Source organism: Chelonoidis abingdonii, chromosome 8, assembly GCF_003597395.2.
Source record: "Chelonoidis abingdonii isolate Lonesome George chromosome 8, CheloAbing_2.0, whole genome shotgun sequence".
NCBI classification, from domain to species: Eukaryota; Metazoa; Chordata; order Testudines; family Testudinidae; genus Chelonoidis; species Chelonoidis abingdonii.
The window spans coordinates 50,863,242-50,876,852 of NC_133776.1; the positions used below are offsets into that span (position 1 = coordinate 50,863,242).

The 13,611-nt window shown below is 44.6% G+C and overlaps 1 protein-coding gene across 1 annotated transcript in view; it reads left to right on the top strand.

The window, feature by feature from the left end:
* Nucleotides 1–13,611, top strand: part of NME9 (NME/NM23 family member 9) — a 40,337-nt gene that overhangs the window by 19,541 nt on the left and 7,185 nt on the right. Inside the window, exons 2-5 of the mRNA XM_032763617.2 lie at nt 1,584–1,620; nt 6,681–6,738; nt 10,078–10,181; nt 11,520–11,591. Coding sequence (XP_032619508.1) covers nt 1,588–1,620; nt 6,681–6,738; nt 10,078–10,181; nt 11,520–11,591 — 267 coding nt within the window. The 5' untranslated portion in view covers nt 1,584–1,587. The remainder of the gene's footprint in view (nt 1–1,583; nt 1,621–6,680; nt 6,739–10,077; nt 10,182–11,519; nt 11,592–13,611) is intronic.

Consider the following 13,611-nt stretch of genomic DNA (forward strand, 5'->3'; position numbering starts at 1 on the left):
CGAGTATACAAATTCCCGCCCCTGACTTTTTAACAATCCAGTTCTTTGATTGGTCCTCTGGTCAGGTGTTTGGTTACCCTTTCCAGGTAAAAGAAACTTAACCCTTACCTTACCTATCTACTTATGACAGGCCTTGCGCCTGTATAGGTCTGTGGTGTATATGGGAGGCTTTGTGTGGGTTCTTTGCCAGAGGACTGGATTTGCTGCTTTAGTGCATTCTTGAATATGACACAGCATATATCTTGAAATATTGAAGCTCCTGGGGAGTAGCATCTTGTCAGTGCTCTGTGAGCCTACCTGTGGCACAGACTTAACCATTCTGGCTGAGATGGCCTGCGATGTATTTTTTTAATGAGCTTACAGGTTTGGTTAGTGAAGGTGACAGTGTTGATGTAATCTACTTAGACTTCTGTAAGGCAATTCACTTGGTACCACACAACACTGTGATTAAAAAACTAGAGTGATATAAAATTAACATGGCACACATCTAATGAATTAAAAACTTGCTAACGGATAGGTCCCAAAATGCAATTATGAACAGGGAATCATGGAATGATGTGTTTCTAACGGGGTCCACTGGGATTGGTTCTTGGTCTTATGCTATTTAACATTTTTATCAATGTCCTGAAAAAAACAACATAAAATTGTCATTGATAAAGTTTTCAGACAACACAAAAATTGGAGGAGTGGTAAATAATTAAGAGGACAGGTCACTGATACAGAGCAATCTATAACACAACCCAGTGGCAGGAAGTTTAAGATAGACAAATTCAGGCTGGAAATAAGACATAAATTTTCAACAGTGAGAGTATTTAACCACTGGAATGATTTGGTGGATCTGCTTTAGGGATTATTTTGGGGAAGTTTTCTGACCTTTATTCCATAGAAGGCCAGACTAGATAATCACAATGGTCCCTTCTGGCCTGGGGATCTATGAATTGCTTCTTAACCTGGGCACAGGCAAACGATATGCATTTTAATATGGCTAACTGTAAATGTACACATCTAGGAACAAAGAATATAGGTCAAAATGACAGGATAGGGGCTCTCCTGAGAAACAGTAACTCTGAAAGAGATTTGGGGGTCATGGTGGCTAATCAGCTGAACATGAGCTCCCAGTGTGATGCTATGGCCAAAACAGCTAATGCAATACTTGGATGCATAAATGGGAATCGCAAGTAGGAGTTGTGAGAGGTTCTGGTGTCTACAGTTCATAAAGGATATTGATAAATTGGAGAGGGTTCCATGATGAGCTATTAGAATAACTAAAGGATTAGTAAACACGTTGTGTGATCACAATGGTCCCTTCTGGCCATATGAATCCTTCCAGAGGAGCCCTCCAACTCTTGTACCTAGTGGTGGGGAAGAGGCACTGTTGAACAATGTGAAACCCTGCTGGGTGAGCATGGCATGGAAAAGCCTTTCCCTACAACAGCGGGCTGGCCAGCACATGAATTTCACTTGTAGAGAGAGGCCTCCCTCTTTTGTACTAGATTATTGATTATGCTGCTGTGAGGTGGCTCTGAACTGCAAACAACAATTGCTCTGTACTGTTGTTTTAGTGATTTCTGTTCTTCTTGCAGAATAATGGCCAGTAAGAAGAAGGAGCTAATACTGCAGGTCAGTAATAGAGGTCCATGCTACAAATACGTTTCAGAACTGATGGTATGGCACCTTTTATACTTGCTGTCAGTACTGTGGGGTAGATTTGGCCTGAGTTACTCCAGGTTCCGCTTGGAAAGCGATGGTGCAGGGTCCCAGCAGCGGCAAGTCTTCCTTGAGGGAGCACAGGGTGGGGAGGTTGCAGCAAATCAGAGCAGCCCCCGAAGTGTTTTCAAAGATGCAGCAGGGTCATTTACAATAAGGGGTTGTGGTAATTCAGTCTCTGCCACCAAGACCTCTATGGAAGTCTGAACACCATTCACAGCTGCTCTTCCAAGAAGGTACTTTCAAGTCCTATTCTGTTACATTTTGATTTCCTCATGATCGTCACCATATAAAAATAATTGTGTAGGAAATCTGTCTAGAAAGTCTTCCTGTGCTGAGAGCCAAAGCAGTAAGAGAACTTGGAAAAAGAGCCACTCCTGTAAGGGGTGCAGAAAGGACTAGGTGGGGTTCATTCCAGTGATGACACTAAGCTAGAGTTTGGCTTCCCTAAGAAAACTGAGAAACTTCTACCACTTTTGCGTAAAAACTATAATACCCACCAAGATCAAAATTCATACACATCATATGCAGGATTCCTGGGATTCCACAGAGCTCAGTTCGTGGCCCTACGCTATTTAACATTATTATTAATGACCTGGAAGAAAATGTAAAATCATCACTGATAAAGTTTGCAGACGCAAAAATTGGGAGAATGGTAAATAGTGACAAGGACAGGTCAGTGATACAGAGTGATCTGTATTGCGTAGTATACTGGGCACAAGCAATACGCATTTTAATATGGCTACATGTAAATGTATACCCCAAGAATGTAGGCCATACTTACAGGATGGGAGACACTATGCTGGGAAGCAATGACTCTGAAAAAGATTTGGGGTTGATGGTGGATAATTAGCCGAATATGAGTTCCCAGTGTGACACTGTGGCCAAAAGAGCTAATGCAATCCTGGGATGCATAAACAGGGGAAACTCAAGTAGGAGTAGAGAAGTTATTTTATCTCTGTATTTGGCATTGGTGCGACTGCTGCTGGAATCCTGTGTCCAGTTCTAGTGTCCACATTTCAAGAAAGATATTGATAAATTGAAATGGGTACAGAGACGAGCCACAAGAATGATGAAAGGATTAGAAAACCTGCCTTATGGTGATAGACTCAAGGAGCTCAATCTGTTTAGTTTAACAAAAAGAAGGTTGAAGGGGAGACCTGATTATAGTTTATAAGCACCTACATGGGGAACAAATATTTAATAATGGGCTCTTCAATCCAGCAGAAAAAGGTCTAACATGATCCAATGTCTGGAAGTTGAAGCTAGATAAATTCAAACTGGAAATAAGGCATCAATTTTTAATGGTGAGAGTAATTAACCACTGGAACAATTTACCAAGGGTCATGATAGATTCTGCATCACTGGGAATTTTTTGATCAAGACTGGATGTTTTTCTGAATATATGCTCTAGGAATGATTGTGGGGAAGTTGTATGTCCTGTGTTGTACAGGAGGTCAGACTAGATCAGTGGTCCCCAACCTTTTTGTGGCCAGTAGCACATTCATGTTTTCAGAAGAGTGTGGCAGGTGCCAACAATTACTCACATGCAGGGCCGGCTCCAGGCACCAGTGGAGCAAGCACGTACCTGGGGCAGCACATGCTATGGGCAGCATTCCGTCTATTCTGCAGAGTCGGAGTGTTTTTGTTGTTTTTGTTTTTGGTGCCAGTTCTGGGCAGTGCAGAGAGAAGCCGACAGAGAACACAGGCACCCGCAGCCTACAGCTCCGGAGTACTCTGTCCCCAGCAGGTGTGGGGCCCCGGCTTTTCTCCTCTACTGGGCACTAGGTGGGCCCCGCGCCTTCCGGGGACAGAGAACACCAGCACCCGCAGCCCTGGAGTTCTCTGTCCCTGACAGACATGGGGCCACAGCTTCTCTCCGGCTTAAGTCGTGGCCCCGCACCTGCCAGGGACCGAGAACATCGGTGCCCGCAGTCTGCAGCCTTGGAGAAGCTGGAGAGAAGCCACGGCCCCGCGCCTGCCAGGGGCAGAGACACCGATGTCCGGAGCCTGCAGCCCCAGAGTTCTCCGTCCCTGGCAGGTGCGGGGCCACAGCTTCTCTCCCCTGCTGGGCACTAGGCGGGCGCACATAAATGCCTCGGTGGGCGCCGTGGCGCCTGCAGGCACCACATTGGGGACCACTGCCCTAGATGATCACAGTCATCCCTTCTGGCCTTAGAATATATGAATATCCCCTGTCTTTGAAGTTCATGCTCTGTTTTTCTCCTCAAGTCTTCTAGCCCGTCTCTTCAAAAATTGATAATTTCTACTTAACTTACAAGAAAACCACCCAAATAAAACAGATAAATTTAATCAGCAGTGATGTTTGGTTGGCTGGGAAGATGCCTGACAGTGGAAATAGCAGCCCCAGTCCAGGAACAAGCTGCTTTCAGGGGCTTGGTAAAATAGGGTTTTGCTTAGTTGTCAGCAGGGTTTAAAACAGTGACCTTCTGCTGCACAGCTCTGACTTCTACCACTCATACTGAAGAAGTAACATGCTACTTAATAACAGTATATTAGGCTTTTATTCTTTTACTTGAATCAGGGTGAGATTCAAGAATTTTAATTCCATTCCAAGTTCTGGAGGGTAGTGTCCTCTGGAGGTCACAGTCCTTCTTCTGTTCCACTCAAGCCTGACCATTTGTACCCCATCCCCTCCAGCTTTTCCCTGTCTTGTCTCTTCCACCACTATCCCTCTCCCCCACATTTCTTCAAACCAGTCTCAATCTTCTAGCCCAGCTCGCCTCAGTTTACTCCTTTGGACTTCTCATACAAGTCCCACTCTCTGTCCCCAGCCAGTCCCAGATTCTCCATCCTCCAGCTCATAATCCAGTCGATCTCCCCCATCTCTGTTCTCTCCCACTGGCTCTCAGTACTAGACTTCCTCCTCCCAATCCCAGTTGGGGTGACCAGATGTCCTGATTGTATAGGGACAGTCCTGATTTTTGGGTCTTTTGCTTATATAGGCTCCTATTAGCCCTCACCCCATGTCCCGATTTTTCACACTTGCTGTCTGGTCACCAGGGCAGACTCCAGGCACCAGCTCAGCAAGCAGGTGTTGGGGCGGCCAAGGGGAAGGGGTGGCACGTCGGGCTCTTCAGTGGCAATTCGGCGGCGGGTCCCTCGGTCCTTCTTGGAGGGAAGGACCTGCCGCTGAAGAAGAAAGCGGCACGGTGGAGCTGCCACCGATCACAATCACAGCTTTTTTTTTTTTTTTTCCCACCGCTTGGTGTGGCAAAAACCCTGGAGCCGGCCCTGCTGGTCACCCTAGTCCAAATTCTATCCCACTCCAGGCTTCTTGTCCTAATCTACTCATTTTGCAACTGCCCCAGGTCTGGTCCTTGTCCCACCGGCATTCAAATCAGGAAGCGTCCTCTTTCACAGGCCAGCAGGAGGAGCGTTGAAAGCACTGGAGAGAATCTTCCTGCTTTCAGTTTCTGTGCCTGGTGCCACACGGGCCAATTGCAAGGAAAGGCCTGTTCATCCCCAACAGCCTTAGACTGGAGCATGCTCTCTATAGATGGAATCTTCAGAGCATTCAGTTGTCACACTAACAAGTCTTCAGTGGGCATGTGCAAACTGAGATGTTTCAAACTGGCCAAATTTGGGCTTTTTTGTTTTTTTTAAACCGAGAAAGCAAAAGACACATCCCTGACACTAGCTAAAGGCACATCCCTGCTAAATTTCAAGCCCTTGCTGCAAAGCATGGATGCTCTAGATCATCTCAACAAAACAACCATACAAATTTTGTAACGGGGCAAAATATATTTTTTCCTCTCATTTGTGGAAAGTTAAAAAAAAGTAGAAAAGTATGAGGCAGACACCTCGCATGGAAAACTTCCCACTCCACTTGTAATTTCTGAGGGGAGGAAAGGTCTGGTGTCATTTCTACTGAATTCCTACATGTAGCTTCAAAAAACCAATGAAATTCTCACAAACCAAGAATTTTCCCACCAAAGAAACAAACAAGCAACACCCAGTTAGGGCTGCCTAAAAGGAACATCCACCCAAACCCATAAAAGCCAAGAGGTGTCCAGGTAGAGTATCCTCCTTCAACATATCTTACCACCACACATTACATTCACCACTTTTACTGACAGACTCTGCCTTTCTATAAGTAAGTCCCATACAGCATAATACACATTACATTCCTTGCAATGACACTATAATACAGATCCTTAATGCTGACTTAATATTTCTTGATGGGGAAATTTGCACTGGTGCTCTTTCTTAGCCCTGGATTTCTTGGGTTGTGGTTCACATGGTCTGTAGAGAGTTGGGTGATCACATGGTGCTGGTTTGGCCATATTTTCAGCTGCTACTGTGTTAAAGGACAATTGTAAGCACGTGACTTTCCACATAATTAACACTATCACTGCCACAGGGTGTTGTGTGACCAGGAATGGGAAGAGGGGGCTGGACAGGTCTGAATGGGAGGGTAGATTGTCCACTAGCTCTACCTTAAAATCTGGAATGGCAGAACCATGCCCAATGACCTTCCCTTTTGCAGAGACAGTGGCTAGGGTCTTGCTCCCCTCTCAGAGAGACGGGGCCCAATTCCCTTAGGAGCAGTAGAAGTACCCTCTTCCCCTGTCAGAAAGGCAGTGTTGGCAAGAGTAACCCCACCCTGTTACATCTGCCAGGACCCATATATATCTGCTTGAAGGGAGGAGATTAAACAGCTGTGCTCTTTCCCTCTTACCACACACACACAGTCCTGCTTGCGGGGTTCAGGTACCCCAGAACAGTGGGTCTTGGTATTAACATCCCATTGGGTATTGGGTATTGTAAGAGACTCTTCAATACTGAGTATTTTAGTTAGAACCTTTCTTCCAGCTGTTCCTGTGTCATGGTTTGCTGTGACTTGTTTAAATATAAAAATGAAACTGTTTTGTAGTAAAATAAACAGTTATTGCATATTGCTATTTATTACTTTTCATACTCACAACATATATATTTTAATTTTAACTCAGGTTACTATCAATAACCAGGAGCTTTGGGAGGAAATGTTGGGTTTCAAAGGACTGATAGGTAAGGACTGAGCAAACATTTCAGATCACTTGCATTTAATTCCAAAACAAACTTTCCTCTGCACTCAGGACCAGCAAAGTATTGAAATTAAGGTGTGCCACTTTCCCGTGTGAGGCAGGGGCTGGGAAACAAATAGAATGATATAAAATTAACATAAAATGGCTTTAGATCATCCTGGTCCCCTTGAATGGTAGCTGCTGTAGATATGCAATTGCTTTGTCCTGCCTGAAATGACTTTACCACTTTGCTTGAGATTCTGCTCCACAATCTACTAGACATCATATTTGAGGCTCCTTCATGTTACTTCATCTGAAATTTCTCTTGCTCGGGTTAGTCTAACAACTCCTATCTATACCCCTTTCAATCTGTCAGGGAGAACCCTGCCCAAGGAATTGACTCAAGTTAAAGAGATGACTCTAGGGAGAGGTTACACTCACCTGCTGTTTGCAACAGCTTTCCCCAAACTGGCAGCAATAAAAACATTTCTGCAAAGATTCCTGTCATAACACTGTCATCAACTTAAGCCTGCAATGATTGAGACTGTTAGTGCATCAGCTTTGGAACAGTATCACTTGTAGGTGCCTAACCCCCTCAGAGTTAGCCTGAGTAGTGGCTAGCCCAAAGGATGCATATGTAGGAGAGTTCATTCCTTATCTGTAACTTGAGAAAGTGGCACCAGTTAACTTAATTTAAATAATTAAATCAAATAACAAATAATTTTTTTAACCAATTTTAGTGAAATTGGTGCAAAAGGGTGGATAGACACTCTTCTTTTGGTTTAAGAGGCTTGCTCGGATTAATTAAAATCTGTTACTAACTGGCATACGCTGGTGGTCCTACCTTTTCAGTCCTGTGGGCTGGATACTAGTTTGGGGGCACCTCTGGGGCACATACAGAATGATATGCTTTACAAAATGGCCTCTTCCATTTGGCATGACCTCACGCATACATTGTATGTGTGGGGTCATGCTGCATAGAAGATGCCATTTTGCTCTATAAAGTGGCATCCTCCATGCTGAGTGGCCTTGCACATAGGATGCTATTTTGTAGAGCAGGTCTGCTGTAGGACATAAACACGTTTGGGGGGTATTGTTCTGCAGGTTGGATCCAGTCCGTGGGTCACCACTTGGACCACCTTTAGTGTGTGCATGTGTAATCCACACACCTCCTGGGTGTGGTGTTCTGTCCCATCGGGATTGGGAGAGAGAACACAAAAACAAAACAAAAAGAGTGTGCTCTACAGTCTTAGCTAACAGCCAGTTGGCTTTTAGCTCATGCAGTAGAGGGCGATGCGCTAAGCTGCAGAGGTCCCAGGTTCGATCCTGCCCACCAGGTCTGTTGGCATTACACATACATACCCTTTTGCACTGGCTTAACTAAATTTAATTTAAAATCGTACCTTTCATTAAGCCAATGAAACTTTATTTTCTAGAGCAGGCCTTAGTTTTACCAGCCTAGCTGATGTCATTCCAGCATGGGAATTGTACCGCTTTAGCTGGAATGAAGTGCCGTAGCAGGACAGTAGAGTCTGAATGTCAAAGGAGAGAAAACTTTCAGCTTCCTCCACTGAGATTCAATGAGCAGGTGTATATTTTTGGGAGTGTAAGAGTGACCTATAGAGTCTGGCTCCAGGCCCATCTGCTGCCTCAGGTTCCCCTCATCTGCAGCATGGATTGGTTGCGGAGATGATTTAGCTTCTGGGTCATGCCCCAAAAAGTCTGCCCCTTTCAGGGTACCAAAGTCCAGGCAAACACAACACAGAAGAGTCTTCCACTCCTGTCATCAACTGGTCACATCCCCTCCTTCCTGAGGGTCTGTCTTCTCTTCCATCTCTGCCCTCCCGCTGGGCTCTGCTCAGCCTCTCAGTCTTCCTCTGGCTGGTAGGGGTCACTGCAATACCTTATTAGATGGCAGTATAAACAGCCGCTCAGTCCTCCCCCTTACTAGCAAGAGTTGCTGCACCCTTTTACAGGGTGTCAGCACAGGGGGAACCCACTTTCTACTATAGGTTCCCATCCTGGGAACCCTAAACAACTCGACTTTCTGCCCCTTTGTAGCCTCAACCACCCCATTGCTCCTTCCTAACCCCTCTTCCTGTACTCCCAGCCCTTCCGTATATCATGCTGCTCTTCTATAGGCCTCTGACTCCTACAGCTGTTCTCCCTGGAGTCCCTCTCTGACTGAACCACAAGTCCTCTCATTTTCCCACCAGGGCTGCTCTTAACCACATGTTCACCTTGTTATATGACTTTGCCCATTTCCTTGACCTGGGGGATAGCTATGCCTATAACAGATGCAGCTGAGCCCCAGCCGCCTTAAAGGATCAGAACACCTTGTAACAATGAGTAATGTCCAGAGCAGGTGCTGCCCTCTATTATCAGAAGCGCTAATTATAGGGAAAGACACTGGTTTTCTCTTATTTAAATGGACACATTATTTCTAGTTATGTTTTAACCTTCTTGGTCCCAGGATATTAGAGAGATAAGGTGGGTGAGGTAATTTCTTTTATTGAACCAGAAATTGGTCCAATACAAATGATTACCTCACCCACCTTGTCTCGCTGAATTATTTCTATTGATTTCAGCCAGACCCTATTGTAAAGGATAAAAACAAGGTGGGAGAGTTAAGGTTGATTTCCTGAATTTCTGAGGGCTTGGTGTTTCAACTTTAATGTTGTCCAAGAGCTGTTTTTTCCTACAGAATCTGTATGTATTGAGTCAACATGCATGTGTGGTGTGAAGATTAATAATGTTCTGAAAGTGCTTCTGTTGTACACAAGATTTTTCAGAGGCCAAATTGCACAGCATTAATAGAGCAAACAAACAGAGCTCTTTGGTATACACATCCCTTTTGCAAAACCTTTTTAAGAAACGGGAACAAGCCAAATAATTAACGTTTGCCTGTCAGTTCAACTTTCATCAGTTTACCAACTCATGGCCATAATCTGACTTGTCAGTATTTTTTTAGGTACCATGCTTGTTCTTCCCATGCCACTACCCTTCCTTACTTTCCAGTGTTTCTGTTTCTGTCTTATGAAGAGGCAATATTTGAGCCTAAAACAAGCAGCCTTTTTCTAATAATTTATCTGGGTGTGGACCACCTAACCCACACATCTAGACTGAAAGTGAATTGTGGGATTTTGGTTCCTGGCTATCTGCATTTGGAAATTTCCCCCTTTCACTGCACAAGAGACCCTGCGTAATCTGAAATTAGTACAATCAAAATGGAGTGATGAACTGCACTGACCAAGTTATTTGTATGTGCTTGGCCTCGGTATTTCTGAACTGTCCCCATCCTGTCATTGCGTAACCTTACTGACACAGCTTCTCCTCTGTGCAGTTGTTGATGTGTATCAAGGCTGGTGTGGTCCATGCAGAACAGTCGTGAACCTTTTCAGAAAAATAAAGAATGAGCTTGGTGATGACCTCCTGCATTTTGCTGTGGTAAGATGTAATCCAGAATAGCATCTGCTTCAAATGTACCAAACCACCCACAGAATCAACAGACAAGGAAATGCTGAAGCCACTTGTCCTTGCAATAGGCAGCAAATGTGTTCACAAGACAGGAGTTCTTATGCATACGTGTAGTCCCATTGACTTCCTGGGCCTAATTATGGGAGGATGGGGAAGTTTACATGGATACAAATTGCAGGGCTGTAGTCTCTCTCACTGTTCAGACTGGGACACATTTTAATATAAATTAAGAAACAGTACTCAATAATATAACACTGTTGCCCTGTCTTCCCTCTCACAGACATACAGCTATGCTGTAGGAATACTACATTTGCAAAGTGAAGCACTCATAAGTTGAGAAATGCTGAAGTTAAGGATGTCTGTGCAACCTTAACTCAACCTCTTGTGGGTATGCATTCCAATCGTCTCTCTAATTACATTCCAAACATAAAATCTTCCTTTTAGAAGTTAGTTAAGGTTGCTAAATGGCAACAAGGTATGTGGCTATTACATCACTTATATACTCAGGCACTTAAGAGCAAGGACATGAATAGGTCAGAACCTCAAACCTTACACTGTCCACAAACCCTTTTTCTTATCATGCATAAAGAAATGGATAATTCATCTCAACACATCTTTAATTCTGACTAATAGGCTTTTGGTTTTAGGTATTTTATCATATTTGGAAGTGTAAGTAATGCTAATTAGCAGGGTCTCATTCATTCCTAATCAATCACACTTGATATTGTTCTTTGATGACAAGTTTGACTCACCAAGGTAACTGTGGCAATATAATATGCCAATACTTAGACTTCTGTAAACATTTGACTTATTCTGATTATACAGAATCAATATGGTGCATATTAAATAGCTCGGCTGTCTGAATAGCTCTCAAAATATGATAGCTATTAGGGAATCAATAATGAGTGGGGGTGTTTCCAGTGGGGTCACACAGGGAGTGGGATCAAAAATCAGATATGCCAATAATCCTTCATGTGCCTTCCTTTCAGTCATTAAAACATTTCAAAGTTATTTAAAAATGCCAGTAAGCTAATTCGGAAGCTGAATGTACATCTTATAGGGGATAATTTAAAAAATGGTGCTTAGCACCTTTATTAAAGAAGGATGTGGTTTGCACAGTGAACAAGTTGGTAGTGACATTTAAAATAAGTTCTTAATATAAGCAATGTGTATATCTAAAAACATATTTTAAAAGCTTTTCCAAACCCTTACAATATGGCAAAAATATTTCTGAACACTTTAAAAAATGTTTACTTTTCTATAATGTAAAATTTTGATATAACCAATTTGAGATTATGTTTTATTTAGGCTGAAGTAGATTCCATTGATGCTCTAGAGAACTACAGAGGAAAATGTGAACCTACCTTTCTGTTTTATGCAGTAAGTTAAAATATTTTAAAATTGTACACAATAATAAACCTTAGCAGTTGAAATAATCATTTTCTTCCATAGATGCCTTGTTTGCTTTTTTGATCTCCAGCTCCTGGTTATATATTCCACCTCTTTCATTCACTTCGCTAATCAGTTTGATGCCAAAATCCTGTCCTGAATGCAAACTGTTTTCTCTCTCCCAAATGCTCCCATGCATGATAGTCGTTTTATTTTCTGTGTGTCTGTCTAGGTATTTATAATGTACCCACTATCTGGACACAATATCATCATATCCAATCAGTTATCTTTTGAACACTCTGTCCAAAGTTGCTTTCCAGAGCATCTGTAAATAATCCAGTTACAATGTTTTATTTTATTAATAAATAACTGAACAAGAGAGATGTTAAAATATACTGTATAGCTGAGGGGAAATAAATGTGTAATGGAATTTTGAAATGAAATGAAGAACTGATGGATCAGGACCAAGGTCCAGCTAAGCTGGTGTCATTTCTCCACCATTGTCCAGGATGAGCTGCATCAGAGGGAGGTGTTAGAATGCTCCTAATGGCAGTTATAGAATAACCTGCCCATAGGGCAAAGTTTCTTCCTAGCTCCCATCATTCAGGGTTGACTCTTGCCCTGAAGCATGAAGGTGTGTATCCCTTCTTTAAAAGGACAAGATCACCATCATTAATATAACAGCAGATGGTCTCATTCTCCATCTGAATGTCCTTTCTGAATTCTGGACTCCATGATATCCTGTGCAATGAGCCCCACAGGCTACTTATTAAAACCCCACATAGTTGAGAACGAGGGCCTTGTCTTTAAATCACCTCAGGTGTCCCCTTGTCTGTGCCTAGTGAGAGAGTAACTTGTCTAGTCACTCACAGCCTTCCATCCATTACTATGTGAAATGGTTCAAGCTGCTCCCAGAGAACATGCTGCTTCCCTCTGTAAACGTGTGCAGCTGGGGCTTGACCCTCTCGGGGAGGGGAGGGGAGCCACGCTGGCCCACTCCACTCCGGTTGGTCTGGGAAACTAGCCCAGTGGTCGTTGTGGTGCTTGTCCGTCCGGTGGGCAAGGGGCTCAGGCCTTCCAGCAGGGCAGCCGTACCAGCTGCAAGGTGCCGGGCCCTACGCCAAGGTGGGTGGCAAACAGAGTCAGTAAGCTCAGGCCTGGGTCAGGACTGAGTAGTCCCAGTAATAGAGTAAGGTCCAGCCCTAGGTCAACGCGGGTAACAAATGCTGAGTCAGTAAGCTCAGGCCTTTCGTCAGGGGTGAGCAACAGTAACAGTTATCGGCCTCCTTAGGCCAGGGAGAGGGGGAGTCTGCCACCCTGGAGTGGGGTGGCAGGGGGGACGCAGGCCCTCCCACTGCACTGCTTCCCAGCCCGGGGCCCTAGCAGCGGCTATCACTCCGCTGGTCAGTCAGTGGGGATCCTGACCACAACACACTGACATAGGCTCCGGCAACTCCGCAGCCTGACTGGGGTCGGCTGCCCCCGGGCTGCTTCCGTACTCTCCCTCGGGACCTACTTGGGTCCTAATGTCGGCCTCAGAAGGGTCCACAAGCATAGGCTCATCGCGACCGGGGCTGGGTGGTAGGCCCGGGAATTCCTCAGGATAGTCGGGCCACGGTAGCGCCGGTGGCTCCTCCGGGTAGCAGCAGGGGTGGGGAAGCCCTGTCAGATCCTCTGGGTAGCAGGGGCAGGGAAGCTCCAGCGGCTCCTCCAGATAGCGAGCTATCATAAGCATCTTTCCCAAATCTGGACCTCAGCGTCCAGAAATCTGGGTGCCTGCATGAAACACTCTAAGCTTAATTACCAGCTTAGATCTGATATCGCTGCCACCATCCAAAAAATTCCAGTGTTTTGGCTCACTCTGGTCTCCCCAAACCCTTCCCTGGGGAACCCCCAAGACTCAGATGCCCTGAGTCTACAACAAAGGGAAATAACCCACTTCCCTTCCCCCCCTCTCTCCCACCCAGACTTTCCTCTCTGGGCTAACCTGAGAGTTACTGATGCAACCTCT